The sequence below is a fragment of the Platalea leucorodia genome (genome assembly GCF_965183815.1).
Source record: "Platalea leucorodia genome assembly, chromosome: 2".
Classification (NCBI taxonomy): Eukaryota; Metazoa; Chordata; class Aves; order Pelecaniformes; family Threskiornithidae; genus Platalea; species Platalea leucorodia.
This window is the reverse complement of record NC_138824.1, coordinates 14,823,148-14,839,389: the sequence shown is the minus strand read 5'-3', so window position 1 is coordinate 14,839,389 and position 16,242 is coordinate 14,823,148. Positions and strand designations below refer to the sequence as shown.

The 16,242-nt window shown below is 41.8% G+C and overlaps 1 protein-coding gene across 1 annotated transcript in view; it reads left to right on the top strand.

Annotated features, from left to right (window-relative positions):
• Positions 1-7,042: 7,042 nt before the first annotated feature.
• Positions 7,043-16,242, top strand: part of PGR (progesterone receptor) — a gene marked incomplete at both ends in the record, with an annotated part of 38,190 nt that continues 28,990 nt past the window's right edge. The window contains 2 exons of the mRNA XM_082330953.1: positions 7,043-8,247; positions 9,534-9,685. Coding sequence (XP_082187079.1) covers positions 7,043-8,247; positions 9,534-9,685 — 1,357 coding nt within the window. The remainder of the gene's footprint in view (positions 8,248-9,533; positions 9,686-16,242) is intronic.

Below are 16,242 nucleotides of genomic sequence, written 5' to 3'. Positions count from 1 at the left end.
AAAAGACCTTTAAGATCAAGTCCAACTGTAAACCTAGCACTGCCAAGTCCACCACTAAACCATATCCCTAAGCACCACATCTACACATCTTTCAAATACCTCCAGGAATGAGGACTCAACCATTTCCCTGGGCAGCTGGTTCGAATGCTTAATAACCCTTTAGGTGAAGAAATTCTTCCTAATATCCAATCTAAACCTCCCAACTTGAGGCCATTTCCTCTAGTCCTATCACTTGTTACTTCGGAGAAGAGACCGACCCCCACCTCACTACAACCTCCTTTCAGGTAGTTGTAGAGAGCAATAAGGTCTCCCCTCAGCCTCCTCTTCTCCAGACTAAACAACCCCAGCTCCCTCAGATGCTCCTCATAAGACTTGTGCTCCAGACCCTTCACCAACTTCGTTGCCCTTCTCTGGACATGCTCCAGCACCTCGATGTCCTTTTTGTAGTGAGGGGCCCAAAACTGAACACAGTATTTGAGGTGTGGTCTTACCAGTGCTGAGTACAGGGGGACAATCACTTCCCTAGTCCTGCTGGCCACACTATTTCTGCTATAAGCCAGGATGCTCTTGGCCTTCTTGGCCACCTGGGCACACTGCTGGCTGTCGAATCTCCTATGCAAATTTCCTGTGCAAATTTAAATTTGTATAGGAAGGATGTCTCTTATGGAATTAACGTTGGTAGCAAAGGCTTCACAAAAGTAAAAGAAAGTCATGCCTACTTCCACTTATGGTGCAGCTCTACTCCAAGGTCAGCTCTACTTCATCCAGCTTACAAACTCTTAAGAAAGTGTCATAGTTAGGTTCAATCCTTGTTTTATCTTTGTGTTGAATATAATTTTCACATCAATTTGGCTCTCCAAATTTACTTGTAAATTTCCTGAGGTTCGATCCAGTTTTTATCTTCTTTTCTATGATTATTTAGGACTCACAATTTAATCAGGATATTAGTTTTAATACTTCTGAAGAACTATTGACTACGTCTTTCTGAATTTCAGAGATGCTAACATCTGTTTACTATCACTGGTTGCAACGTCCTACTCTCCAGCCAGCAACCAAGACTTGTTGCAATACATTGACTACCATGAATATTAGACTGCTGGGAGTCATCTCATTCCACCTAGCAGCACTGGGTTCAATTGTCTGTATACAGCCACTTTACATACTTATATGAAATATGTATTTCATATATACAGATAATTGAATACCATAAAAATATCAAGCAACCTTCATTTCTTTGTCCTGAGGCTAGACAATATAGCAACAAAGCCAGTTTGAGGAAGATGGTGGGTTTGGGTAAAGGTCTCCTAGCTAGGCCTTGAGGGATGCATAGCATGTGCCCTTTGACACCTTGAGGTGATGTGTTCATGGAAAGCCACAGGACAAAATATTCAAGAAAGTTTTTGAGGATGTCGTCCAGCAAGCAATGACATTCTCTGTAGAGCATAAAACCAGAAAGCATCTCTCTTTTCCTCTTTTTTCTCACTTCTCATGCTCCTGCTTATTTTCTCAGCTACAAGCCTATTATGTTCTGCAGTTCAGTGAGCGTTAGCCAAAGTATAAACAGACAAAGAACAACAAATAAAATATATGACTTCTGTCCCAGGAGCAGCTATCACCTGCATGAATGTAACACAGTACCCATCTATTTCCCCCCTTTGGACAATTTATAAAGAGAAAAGTGTCTCAGAGTCCACTTTACCTCCCATATCGATGTTATCCCTGCGGCAACTTTAGCACCCGAGAACAAGAAATAATGTAATGTGCACTGCGATTAGCTTCCTTTCCCTCATCTCCTTTTATAACTCTATTGCTTACTTTCTTTGCTGCATACCTTGCTGTTTGCAGATCCCTTTTGCATTTACATTTGTTTCAAGGCACCCTTCTATTTAGTAAGCCAACAATTTTCGTAGGTTTTTTTTAATGTGATGGTTTAGCTTAAGCTAACAAAACACCTGATAACAGATGATAGACATTAATTACGTTGTGGCATGCCCTTGCTTAGGGCAAAATAAAGTAGTTTCCCGTGCAGTTTCCAAAACTATGACTCCTATAATGTTTTTAATCGTTGTAGCAGAGCACACTGATACTGCATTTTAAGGATTTAGGACTCTATTCAGACCTCTTACTTTAGGCATTGATCTTAGACATTGCACTGCCAAGAAATCATGGCTCTTAATCAGAGTGCTTCAGATCACAGAAGTCCTTTATATCTTTAATAAGACATTAAGTGTCTCTGAAGAGCTCCAGAAGATGAATTGAACTGTCGCCACAGATATCTAAGACTCTTACCTGACCAAAGAAGCCTAATCACCTGGCTCAGATGTGAACATTTACGATCAGACCACATCCCTAGTGCTAGGTGCTTTCATGACTTATCTGGTACTTCAAAATTATGATCTCTGAGAAGTGCATATTTAATGTCTGCTGGCATCCTAATTTAAGTGAAATTTAGCATGCTAACTAGGGGTCTAAATATTTACAGAATAGGGATGCAACCACAGAAGTATATATCTCCAAGAACTGTAACATACCAAGAATGTGCTGTTACTTGCATGACACTACTATTTTTTTATCCTCCACACTACAGGCTGGAAACGTGGGGGTCTTTTTAGTGCAGCAATTGCACAATGCAGTTACAGAGGTCTAATTTTTTTTTACCAACCTGTTATTTCTGTAATAGAATCAAAAGCCTGTAAGACTCTCCTATAGCCTCTAAGTCTCTCCTTACGCAAGCTGCTTTTTTTTTGACCATGAGTGCACAAGCTCTTTGAAGCAGGTGGTAGTCTCTCTTCCTCTTTGTTTATAAAAAGTGAATCACATTTTTGGTTGTATCATATCGTAAACAATGATAGTACAAAATTGTCAGGCATTGATTAACTGAAAAAATAAAACGTTTTTAACTTCCAAGCTCTGTTCTCAAAGAGCCTGTGTAGAACAATATTGTGGTCACTGTAAGAAAGGACTAAGACACTAATTCAGGTTTTCTGGTGTAATCAATCTGTCCTTTCCCAGGTGTAAACATTAAGTCACTGACTTTATGGCACTGTTTATACGGAGCGCTCTTGACACACAAATGGAACACTTCAGTCTGAGAAATGGAACTTAGATTTTGTCAACCTTCAGGCCATGCTTCACGATTATTTTAAGAAAAGGTGGTCATAAAAAAAGGTTTTTGATTTTGATATTTGTAGTGTTTGAGGAGGCCGTGTACTTGTCTTGTTTCTCATACAGCATTTTTTATTTTTATTTAAACCGACAACATTACAAATATTTTGAAGGGCCTATCAAAAATTTTTACTACTTAAAAGTGTACAGTTGAATGTTTGAATGGTCAAAGGCTCAGGAACTACTTAAAAAATTAAATGCAAATCTACAGCATTACAATCAGACTTCTCAGTACAATTCTATTATTATTCCTGTTGACATTTTATACAGGAATTGTGCTGCAAAGCAAGACAGCTGAGAACTTGTGTTATGTGCAGCTTTTACTCATCCACAGCTTTTGAACAGAGCAAGGAAATAGACACAAAAATAATTTGAGCTCTCAAATATTATATCTGCAAATTCTGGTTGAATTTTAAAAAATGCAGTAGTGTCAATCAAACCCTCCAGTGTTTTATTGTTTGGTTCAAAATAGGTCTATTCTGAAGTACAAATCTATTCATACTGTTTGCTTTTTGAATTTTTTATGTTCAGTAGAAGCTTAGTGAATATAAAAAAATGACATTTTTAGATCTGAATTGAAAATGTTGATTTCAATTCTAATGGCTTGTAAATGAATATTAGCTGGGGAAATACCATAAGAAAACCTGTTTTTCTGTAATGGTGATTGCCACAACAACAAAATGAATAAATCAAAATGAATAAATGACAACAGCACTAGAACGTCAATAAATTTCATAGGGCATACTTTGAAATGTTCTTATTGAAAAAAATGTGATACCATAGCAATATCAGGAAAAGCATCCAAATGATGCGAGACAATCTGACAGCAAAAGGAAGCGAATGAATCACAGAACCATAGAACGGTTTGGGTTGGAAGGGAGTGCTAAAGGCCATCTAGTCCAACCCCCCTGCCATGGGCAGGGACATCTTCCACTAGATCAGGTTGCTCAGAGCCCCATCCAACCTGGCCTTGAACACTTCTAGGGATGGGGCATTAAGGTTATGGACAGAATCATATGAAGAAAATAGCAAAAGTTTCCAGTGAAAGTTCATAGAAATCATGTGAAGCCAATGTAAATCAATAGCGCAATAAATGTCCTGAAGGTAAAGAACCCAAAATGTTTTCTTTAAACAATGGCAATTCAGCATAATTACCATAACCATTAAAGAACTGAGTATATTTGGCAGGTCATAAAAATGAAATTAGGAAAGACAACAGAAAACCTGGACAATACTTATCTGCTAACATTTAGACAAATAATGCAAGTAGCAAACATTTATATTTCTCGTGAATTTACAGGTATTTACAGTCACACGGCTTTGTTAGTGTAGAATTTTAGCAGACAAGTCATTAGCAGCAGCGAGTTAGTCTTGTGGAAACTACTCGGTGCTGCTTTCCTTTCAGGACCCCCGCTATTCCTGCCGTCTGTGGCTCTTCACCTCTCCTAGTCCTGAAGCAGTGGCAAGGAGGAAAGCCACTGCAAGGAAACAAGTCTTTGGAGCACATTTCTGTAAAGATGCAGGCCATGAATGCTGCGTGCATTTGGGGAAGTGGAAATGAGAGAAGACGACAGTGGCAATAAACAGACATGATAACTAGCTGACTAAGCATGAAAACATCAGGGGAAAACCAAAATGAGCACAGAGATGAGCAGTGCTGGAGGTGAACTTCTGTCTCTTCTGAGAAAAGGAAGCCTTGGGAGAAGGGAGAAATATTGTAGCATGTAAAACACAAACTTGGTAGCCAGAGAAGCACTTCAAATTATTTGTTTTAACACCATGTCATAACAGACCTGGATAGCACCTTTTGAGAGCATTTTAACATCGGTTCCACTGATAGGTTTTACAAAGACATCTTCAATTCTTGCTATTTGCTGGTCAAACAGTCCCTTCCCGGGAAGTATCAACAGTGTGAGACACTGCTGTTCAAGAAATATTCCTATACATAACAAGTATACTTTGATGTGTATCATTCTGATGTACCTCCTGACTGTATATAGAGGTGCATACATGACATCTAACTTTTAAAATGTTAGCTATTATCACAATGCCATAATTCTTTAAAAAAATGAAAAATTATTTTCTCCTACTTCTTAAAGGAATAAAAGGCAGACTCCCAAAGCAGTCTATCAGCCAGTAGTATTTTGCCAAGAATAACATAGGAAATACACACTACGTTGAATAGGGTTTATGTGAAGCCACTGCTTCTATAAAACTGCCCTGTATGATTTCTGATGTTAGCTTTCAGAACACTGAAATAATTTCAAAAAGTTATGTTTTTCTCCCCAAGAAGCTGTCCTTTTCAGTCTGAAAATATTTTGAAAGTAAAATAACAAAAGCAACAATTTCACGGTGATCAGATTTTTTGAAAAAGGATGTCTTTTCTGAAAGGCATGTTATACTTACAGAGCATAAACAAGCATTTAACAGTGCACATTTCTCTATGAATCAAAAACACACTGATTCTACTCAAAGTTACGAGGACTACTCCTACGCTAATTTATTCTTTGTATCTTTCAACACCAGTTTATTTTCTGAGACTGCTATGTAATGCAATGGGGGGGGGGGGGGCGGGTTCCAATTAGTAATTGTCTTATTGAGTTGAATGGCTTCTGCCACAAAGCCAACATTTTACACAAAATGCCAGGCAGCAATTAGCTGGTGATGGCTTCTTGGTCAGAACTAACTTGGGCTGGATTGTAACTTGCTATATGCAGGTTGGCCAGCCAGCCCCTGTAATCCAGGTCCATTTAAAATGTCCTTTCATTCACCCTGAAAAAGTAATTAAAGGAAAATATTACAGGCAAAGAATGCTCCATTTTCCAAACATTTTGTAGCAAAAATGTTGTGCTTTCTCTGGTGTAGGGGATACTTTGAGGTCCCTGAATGTAATGTAAAGTGCTTTACAATGCCTCGGTTTCCTTGCTACTGGAAAATGGATGTTGTATCAGGATAGATATTGGGCCAGAGATTAATCCTGAAAATTACAATGGATGTCTGAAGGGGACGGTGAAAAACAGACAAAAGGAAGACTATACTGTAGTCACTGCAAATCAGTGAAGCTTGGCTCGCTCTCTGCTCTCCAAAACAGCAACCTACCCAACCTGCTTGTAGCCTGTGCCCGGTCCAGAGTTGCACTTCTCGGGATGGTGAAGCGTGAGGACGGGGCACCTGCACAAGAGACGGAGGGAAAGGCATGAGACGGCGGTGAGAGAGCCCGGCGGCGGGGAGAGGCCTGAGACACGGGGAGAGGGACGCGATGGGACAGGGAGGCGGGCAGGGCGCGCCATGGGGCGGCCGGGCCGGGACAGGCGGAGCGGAGGAGGACCCGGTGGAAAAGCTGCTGGGGCAGCCGCGGTGCCCGGGACCGGCTCCCCCGCGGAGGCAGAGCGGAGCGGCGGGCGGAGAGCGGGGGCCGGGCGGGGCGAGCCCGCGGCGGCGGCGGCGCAGCCCTCGGTAGGGACAGGGGCTGGCGGCGGGGGGCGGGGAGGGGCGGGCGAGGAGGCGTGGAGCCGGCGGCTCCCGGGCCGAGCGCGGACGGCGGGAAGCAGTCGAAGGAAAAGCGGAGCGCGGAGCCGCGGGGCAGCGAGCGGCTGCCCGACCGCCGCCGCCGGAGCCCGGCGGGGACCCCGCTCTCCCGCCCGCCGCTCCTCCCGCCCACGCTCCGATCGTCTCCCCCCTCTAGGCTGCACCGTCCGCGGCTCCGTTTCACCCCCTCCCGGCGGCGGGGGCCGGGGCTGCGCCGCGCCCCCGAAGGCAGCGCCATGTGAGCGGGACCCGCGCCGCCGCCTCAGCGGGCACGTCCAGGATGTGAGCAGCCGCCCGGCCGCCCCCCGGCCCGGAGGCTCACCGGCGTCCAGCCCTGCCCCGGGCCAGCATGACCGAGGTGAAGGCCAAGGAGCCCCGAGCGCCTCCGCCCGCCAGAGACGGGGCGGTCCTGCTGCAGGGGCAGCCCGGCCGAGACCCCTTCCGCAGGGAAGCGGAGGCCATCGACATCGCCCTGGACGGGCTGCTCTACCCCAAGAGCAGCGACGAGGAGGAGGACGAGGAGGAAGAGGAGGAAGAGGAGGCAGAGCCGCGGCAGCAGCCGGGGGAGGAGGAGGAGGAGCGGGACTCCCTCTCGTACCGGCCGGGGAGCGGCTCCCTCTCGGACAAGGACTGCCTGGACACCGTCCTGGACACCTTCCTGGCGCCCGCGGCCCATGCCAGCTCCGCCGTGGCCGCGGCGCCCTGGTCCTTCTTCGGGGCGGAGGCCGCGGAGGCGCCCGGCGCCCCGATGAGCCGCGGCCCCCCGCAGAAGGCGGGCGAAGCCGCCCCGGGGGCGCCCGGCCCCTCGCAGCCCCCGCCGCGGCCCGCCCCGCTCTGGCCGGCCGGCGACGCCCTGACCGCCGCCGCTAAACCGCGGCCGGCGGGGGCGGGGGGCGGCGCGGAGGGTCCCGCCGCCGCGGCCCCCAAGGGCGAGGCCCCCGCGCCGGCGGCCCTGCCCGGCGGGGAGCGCGGCTTGGCCGGCGGCGGGGACCGGCCGGCGGCGGGGGAGCCGGGGCAGGAGTACCTGCACGTCCCCCTGCTGCCGCTCAACTCTGCCTACCTGGCCTCGCGTACGCGGCAGCTGCTGGACGTGGCGGAGTACGAGGGCGGCGGCGGCGGCGCGGGGCCGCGCCCCTCGCCGCCCGCCCCGGAGCTGGCGGGCTACCTCTACCCGCCGGCGGACGCCAAGGAGGGGCACTTCGCCTACGGCGACTTCCAGCCCGCTCTGAAGATCAAGGAGGAGGGTCTCGGCCTCCCCACCCCTTACCCGGGCGGCAGGGCCACCCCCGCGGCGGGCTGCCCCGAGTACCCGCAACCCCCGCGGGCCGGGCAGGAGCCCTCGCTGGAGTGCGTCCTCTACAAGACGGAGCCCGCGCTCCTGGCCGGGGCCTACGGGCCGCCGGCGGCGCCCGACAGCCTGCCCTCCACCTCGGCCGCGCCGCCGGGCCTCTACCCGCCCCTGGCTCTCAACGGGCACCAGCCCCTGGGCTTCCCGGCGGCGGTGCTGAAGGAGGGCTTGCCCCAGCTGTGCCCGTCCTACCTCGGCTACGTCCGGTAAGGGGGGGCGGCGGGCCCTTTGGCGCGGCTGCCCTCGCCGAGGGGCCGGGCCGCGGGGCCGCGCTGCTCCGCGGGAGGGCTCGGGCGCTCTGCTCGGGAGGGGCGGCTGTGCCGCGGTGAGGGGTTGGCGCTTCCGAGGGAAGGTGCCGAGGCAAAGACGGGCGGAGTTTTACTCGGCGGAGCCCCGTCGGAGTGCGTAGGCAGGGACTGCAGCCGCGAGTCCGTCTTCTGTGGTGTTTGTGCACGCCTGGGTGTCCCAGGTCCGTGTGAGGCGGCCCGCTGTTCGCTTTGCCGCTGGCACCTCTCGGATCTTTTTGGCACCATAACGCTCAGGGAGAAATTTCGTTTTTATCGCTGTGGTGGTTCAGTGCCGTCTGATGTCTGAGCAAGTGACCGGCTCCAGAGAGGGGGAGCAGAGTGTTCTCCAGACTGGCCTCACTGACAGCGAGCCAATACTCATAAATACCTAAATATTCTCCGAAACATTATCCCTGGTTTGGAAAAAAAAAACCAGTTACTTTCACACGAAGAATAAAACTGAAACACTTGTATATCGATTTGTTAGAACGAAAAGGCTTGCTATGATGCCAAGATGTTGTGCATTACCTAGAAATGTATGCAAAAGTACATATATACAATGTTTCAGTTTCAACGGAAATCCTTGATTTTTGTAAACATACTGATTAAGCAGGTTAGTCTCTTTCTTTTCTTGGAGAGAAGTTTAGAAGTACTTTCTGCTTTCCTCGATGTGCTCATCATAGTTATTGATGAGAATGCTGCATCTGAATGGGAAGTGACAAATACTAAAGATTTTTCTAGCTGAGATGAAATTTAGTTGTTTCCCATGTGAAAGGGACTTTTCAAATTCCGTTAACTTCTATTTGATTCTGTCTCTGTACCATTCTGTGTACAGGAAAAAAGAGTATCAGTCAGTATGACTTTACTCACAAGAGTTGTTGATGAGGATGAGGAAAAATGAACATTTCAACCAAGAGTTCCTAGATTGTACCTTTTTTAGCTAAAACGGATTGAAATACTAGTATGCTTTTTGCCCACTCCTTTTCTGTTTAATGACTAGGCAGATGTTAGAAATGCGCCTGTTGCCCTAGTAGAGACAAACCCTTAAGCAGAAAGCCGGTCATTTCAGTTTTTCCTTACCCTTCTGTAGCTTGATTACAGATTTCAAAAGAAAGTTTTTAGCATAAACACAATTAATACAGGTAAGTAGTTAATTGTTGCAAAACTGGATATTTCATTTCTCTTAATTCTTTTTTCTTTTGAAGGCCAGATACAGAAACCAGCCAAAGCTCTCAGTACGGTTTTGAATCGCTACCCCAGAAGATTTGTCTCATCTGCGGTGATGAGGCTTCTGGTTGCCACTATGGAGTACTTACCTGTGGAAGTTGTAAAGTCTTCTTTAAAAGGGCAATGGAAGGTACTATATGATGCCATTGTTCCTAATTATCTGAAATATATCTTTTTAGGCACTGCTAAGGACATACCTTTTATTTATTGCTGATGTTTAAAAATGTTATCACTGTAGTAATGTTTTTTGTTTTGGGAACTCTGTTTAAATATTACAGTGAATACTAACTAAATTCTTTCTTAATTGATTTTACTAGTATTATTTGTTTTACCTTCATTATTTGCTATTATTATTTACTGTTTATCAGTTAGTCTTTCCGAGTAGGTAGAGTTCCATAAAAATCTTGTGTATTACACAATTTGTTTTAAAAAGTGTAAATGCTATTCAAAGGAAGATTTTGTGGATATGAGCTAATGATAGGCAGATAATAATTTATTTTGGCTTCATTTTGTTTTCGAAGTCATGGAATTTTTCTTGCTTTCAAGATGCAGAATTTGGCTTCCTGAGATTTATGGAAGTATTTCAAGTTTCACTGAACTATTTCAAGGCATAATAATAATAAATGGATTTGACTGTTCTTCCAAATAGCCATTAAATTACAAAGTCAAGCTGCAGGCTTAATAAATCAGTAGCAGTGCCTATGTTTATTTTTTCTTTTTTGATTTTATTAAATGCCTTGTCCCCGAATACCCACTGAGATTTTAAATATGAATACAAGAGCAGATTGCTTTATATAGTTCAACTGATGAAGAGGTGTAACAAATCCTTCTACATTTTATGTTTTATCTCCTTTTTCGAGTTTTAGCTGATCCTGTCAGAACTAGGATATTCAAATTTCTGCTCCATATACTTAAAAAATGATTGTTACAATGTATAGGATTCCTTAAAATAAAAAATGGCATCATGTATTTTCTTGCGGTACATAGTTTATTCAGCTTTATAGAGTTTATTGCTCTTCAGACGAAAAGGGAAATATTGGAAAATTAGAAGCTTAGCAAAATACTGTAGTTAGATTTTTTTGTTTCAGTGTGCTGTTACTTTCTACTTTAAGCGTATGCTCTTGTTCTTCCTTTAACATACTGGGTACTTGCAAAGTGCTAACACTAGACTAGGTGGGCTAGATGAACTTTTGAGCTGGTGCCTCATTTTCTCTAATACATTTAATGGAATTCATGAGAAAGCCATTAGAAACATACGTGTTATGTTGCGGGGAAAACACTTGTCTCTTAAATCACTTAAAAGAATACATTTAAGTTTCACTGACTGTGTTAACTGGTCTCTTGGTTTGGCTTCACATTTTTTGCTTTCGTTATTTTGGTAAATCAGCCATATACTTTTAAAATAGACAGGGAGATGAACTTTAAAGGACGAGTGTAGTGTAATTTATGAGTGCCATATTTTAAAGTAAGTTTTATTATTCACTTCTCACCTATACAGTAATATTGTAATTTCTGATTTGAATTTGATTCCATCACTTTTGAACTTCATCTTTTTCCTAAACTAATATCCAGTTGTGTTTGTGCGGTAGGTGAACCTGCTCAAAAACATATCATTTTACTGTTCAGCATAAGTATTTTAATGATAAATGTTAAGAAGGCATATAAATTGGTAGCAGGAATATCTTAAGGTTGTTTTCACCTATTATTTAATCAAGGTCTGTATTTGCAGAATCTTAGCAGATTAAGAATATAGACATACAGAGAAATAAGAGGTCAACACAATTACACAACGAAAATGCTGATGTTTTACATAGCAACTTCACACTTCTCATTTTTAAATGATTCCAAAGACTAAGAGTATGGTGAGACAGTGTGTTTGGGTTTTTAAGTAAGAATATTCAAAGAATGGACAACTACTTCAGACTACCTGGCTATAATAAGAAAAAATAGAGGTTACTGAGTCTTACGGGGAGGAATGACAGGCATGAGCAGTGTGGGCATGAGCAAGATGAACAAATGCAGTTACCTGTTTTTGTGTAGAAAATACCAGTCTACAGAGACTTCCTGAAAGAGATGGGCTTCTTATTTTAAGGGAAGCATAATATAATTACTAGCATTGAAATAATCCCATTTATGGGTAGATACTTGATTTTATTTAGACTTAAAGTACTTTTTTGTTTATTTCTTCTCAGAAATAAAGGTGACAAATTACTCTTCTGTAAGAAGAAACATAATATTTTTATTGTAAATGCAATAGAAAATAGTGTTTAAAAATTCTTAATGGCAATTGTATGAATTTGAGACTTTTTTATCTTATGTAAAATGTCCCCCTGCCCATCATTTCTTTGAGTGGGAATGCATTATTTACCTTTTTAAATTTTTAGTACTACTACAGACACGTGGTTTTTTTTTAATAATAATTCATGCAGATAAGATGTTAAACTTTGTGAGTGTGAATTCACGATCAAAATTCTACTTTTCATATACTTTCCATAAAGTACTGATCACTGTGAGAAATTAAAACATGATTGGAAGTTGATGGCCTTTGCTACTTCTTGGATTTTCTATATTTCAAGGTCTTTTTCATACGTTATGAGGTTTTCAAGTGTGTAGATAACAAGGTACATAATATAGTGATATTAAATTTATTGGAAAATTTCTATTTTCTCTTTTAATTACTTCTGTAATGTCAGATATGTTGGCTGTTTCAAATCTAATAGCCTATGTAATTTTTTTCATGGAAATTGTCCTATTCATACACCATTTATTTTACTCTCCCGTCTTGTGTGGAAAATCCTCTATTAGTTAAATGTGTCCTTTGGGATAAAATGGACTGTTACATTATCCAGAGAACTCCCATTTTTCATCTCTAATCTTTTTGGAAATAAAATCAGAGCTTATTTAAAATACTCAGGCTGAACTGAACTGAACAATGATTTAAAACTGTATAGGTGAACCTAGGAATGTTACTATACTAAGTATGATTTAATCATACATTTGAATAGAACTAGCAGATACAGATACAGCTTAACAGGGGGTCAGAACTATATGAGGATCAGTAAGTGAAAGTGTAGCTTTAGAATTAAATTATTTTAGAATGTTTGTTGGCGATGAATTCTTAAATATATATGATTTGGTAGATATTTTCTGTTCTTGGCTTCTGTATGTGCCTATATAGGGAAAGAGAAGGATTGTGTTAATACAGTAAGCATATTTTAGTATAAGCAGAATCCTGAAGTAGGTTAAGCAAAAATGCAAGTCCTTTTTTGGGAGAAATCTAGTACAGCAGATACAAAAAAAGTTAGTGGTAGAAGTGGGGAGGAGAAAACGTAGCTAAGAGACAAAAATATTGATTTATTTTTTAGAAACATTTATTTGCATTTAGAGGTTGTACATTTTCCTTTCGTCCCTTACAAAGAACTGATTTACTAGTCTGTTGATTCACTTACTGTACAAACAAATTACAAGGCTTTTTAAAAATGCTTTAAAGATCTCCTTTGGCTGTAAAGAAAATAACAAAAGTTACTGTTATTTATATTCGGTTAAGAAATTTGAAAAGACAAAATTGGATTCAGTATGCTGATGGGATAGTGTCTTTCCTGTCAGTGAGCTGAGAGCAATGGGCAGTCTGGAGTTACCAATCAAAAAAAAATTCAGAAATAATATTTAAAATGCTTTCACGTATGTAGAATTAGTATATTTGCAAAGTAATTTGCTGTTGATGATCAGGCATTTTTTTAAGTGCTACCAATATATTTAGTTCATGGTAACAAAAATTAGGTATAATATTTCTAATGGGGCTTTAGGAGAATGAAGATTAAGAAACGAACTCTTACATTTTTAGCATTAAATTGTCAAACAGTCATTAATGATGTCTTATACCTTCATGTAAAACCATGCAGGGCAACCGTGGTCGACAGGCTTGTGTAACACCATGGTAAAGCTTCTGTCCTGAACAGGAACCCCGTCTGTAGAGTGTTGGGATTCTGGAGTGACACTGCTGCTAACGTGTGGTTTCTTTGTGGCCTGCATTCTTGCCTTTTTATTGAAAGCATCTCCTTTGCAGTAATGAAAAATTAAAATGACCTGAATCCTGAAAAAAATTTCAAGTGCTGTGTTTCCTATATAAAGCCCCACTTCTAATTTTTGTTCTATATTTATATAAAGCATTTGCCTTCCTTTACCCTTTGTTTATATTATTGGCATCTAATGAAAAGTAATTGCCCTCACCTGAAGAGTTTGAGGCCAACATAAATACATGATATTACAGCAGATGGGTCAGAAACTAACTCTTGGTTTGTTTAAATACCTAGGCCCCTATTATAAAATTGATCTAATGATTATATAGCAGATTCGTCTAGTTTTAATATGTGCTTCGAGCTCAGAGTAACAGCGCTGTACAGATAATAGCGTCAGGGAGCAAGCTCAACCATCTGTGGTAGCTCACACTTAACTGAGAAAGTGTGAACTTTTCTTCTCTCTGAGACCTGAATTTGGCAAACTCAACCTGACAGAAAGTAGGGTTTCAACAAGAGTTTGCACTGTCTGTATATGGAGAGGTACTCGTGGAGGAAAGTGGAGGAATTAAAGATGAGCTAGGTCTACACAGTAGGAAGGCTGACTGTGACTTCAACGAAGCTTTCTGATAAAGTTTATCTCGCTTGTGTTACGTATAGGCAGTTTTGTGATGACAGTGTGATTCACTATGTAAGTAGTGAAATACTATGCATAAGGAAAATTGCTGGACTAAACAGTTGTGATTGTCCGTATCTTAAGAATATAAAATAGCACAACATGCCAAATATTTAAAAAAAATGCCATCCACTAATAGAAAATCCTCTTTGAAAACAGAGTGAAATGCAACACTGTGAAGACCCTTTCGGCTGTGAAATTGATGAAGCAGATGTAAAAAGTTCCTTGTTCTCCTAACTCTGCAGGGATTTCCAATTTTTAATCCAACATTCCAGGCTGGATCTTGGGATCAGAATTTGGTACAGCGTGTACTGTAAACCTGATAGTGATGAAAGTTTCATGAAGCAGAAAACATACAAACATACGAAGTATACATATGGCAAGTTGAGAGATGAAAATGCTTTTCACTTAATATAACATTTAATATTATTAAAGCTCTTTTGTTTTGCACATGACCACAATGTGTTAAGGTGCGGTAAGCTAAGTCTATTTCCAAATTGAAATGTACAAAGTTACTTCATTGAGGGTCCTAAAATTCAAGTGGGATATGCCACTTTTGTGGGAACAAAGATTTTGCATCATGAAAAGGGAAAGAAGAAAATCTGTACTGGTACATAATTGTATATTTTCATCATACTTCTGACTTCAAAAGTATTTGTCGTTCAGCCATTTGACAACCATTAATTTGATGAATTGATTCGTATGAGGCACAACAACTGAGTGAGCTAAGATTGCATTCGTTCTGGTAGTTTGGCTGTTGTGCTAATGCTGGGCTTCCTCCTGCTCTCGTTGTGACTTATTACTGGTTTCCTGATAGACGTGGCTTAGAACATTATCAGCTGCAGAAATGTGAATTACTAAAATTTTGGCTTAGCTTTATGTAGTATTTTAGAAACAGTATCAAATATTACGTTAAACCTCTTTTCAGGTGGAATAGAAACTATTTCAGGTAGTGTAAAATTGCATGCTTTAAAGAGCACCAGCAACTGACTGCTCAGTGATGCTGGGTACTCCTCTGTTCTAACTGCAGATGTGCACAATGTGAGTAACCTGAGCTGCTTAAGTTCCCTTTACAGTGAACGGAGAGAAACAGGAACTTCTAGGAAGTAATTAACTGACTTATTTTAGGTATCTACTTGGGATTAAAATAACGGTACTCTAACAGTAACTGTTTCTCAGCACTGATGATAAAGGAGTGTCAGGTGAGGATGTACACTGTCTGCATTTGGTGATATGAATCCCACCCATAGCACCAAGGTAGCTAATAGATTGCTGTAGTATATAAAAGATATATAATAAGTATATAAATACTTATTTAATATTACTTATTTTTAAGTATTATCTATAAAAAGTATTCTATATAAAAATAATATATATAATATAATATTATATAAAAATAATACTCATTTTAAGTATTAAAATACTTACAAATTATATAGCATAAGTATATAAAATGTAAGTATTTATAGTCAAACTGTTATCTGCTAAAAATAGATTTAGGTTTGATGGTGTCAAGCTCCTTAAGCTGTGTATCTGTTCCACAGAACTGATGGTGTACTACGAAGAGGTGATTCTTTAGAAACTACTGAATGGAAAGACCTAACAAACCGTCATTTGAATGTTACAATCTGCCGTTATCCGTAGTGGTATATGGCTGCACTTCAGAGGTTTCCCAGTTATACCTAGTCACAATTCTTGCATTTTCACAAGTGGCTGTTGCTTAATATCAGTTAACATCTGAGCACATTTCAACAACCTGGAATCTTTTGTAGTTAAAACGTAGAAAGAGTTACATGCAGGCATTGAGAACCAGGAGAATATTACCCTGTTCTTGTTCAATTGCTATGATACCATCTTCCCTTATCCTCAAACACAATATTTCATGTGGGATTTGTTGCACCAAGCTGTAGGCATTTACAATGTGGACATCCGTATTTTGGCCAATTACTTCAAACGTGCAGCAAGCTATTAAAGAACCAAAATTTAGACATCTAC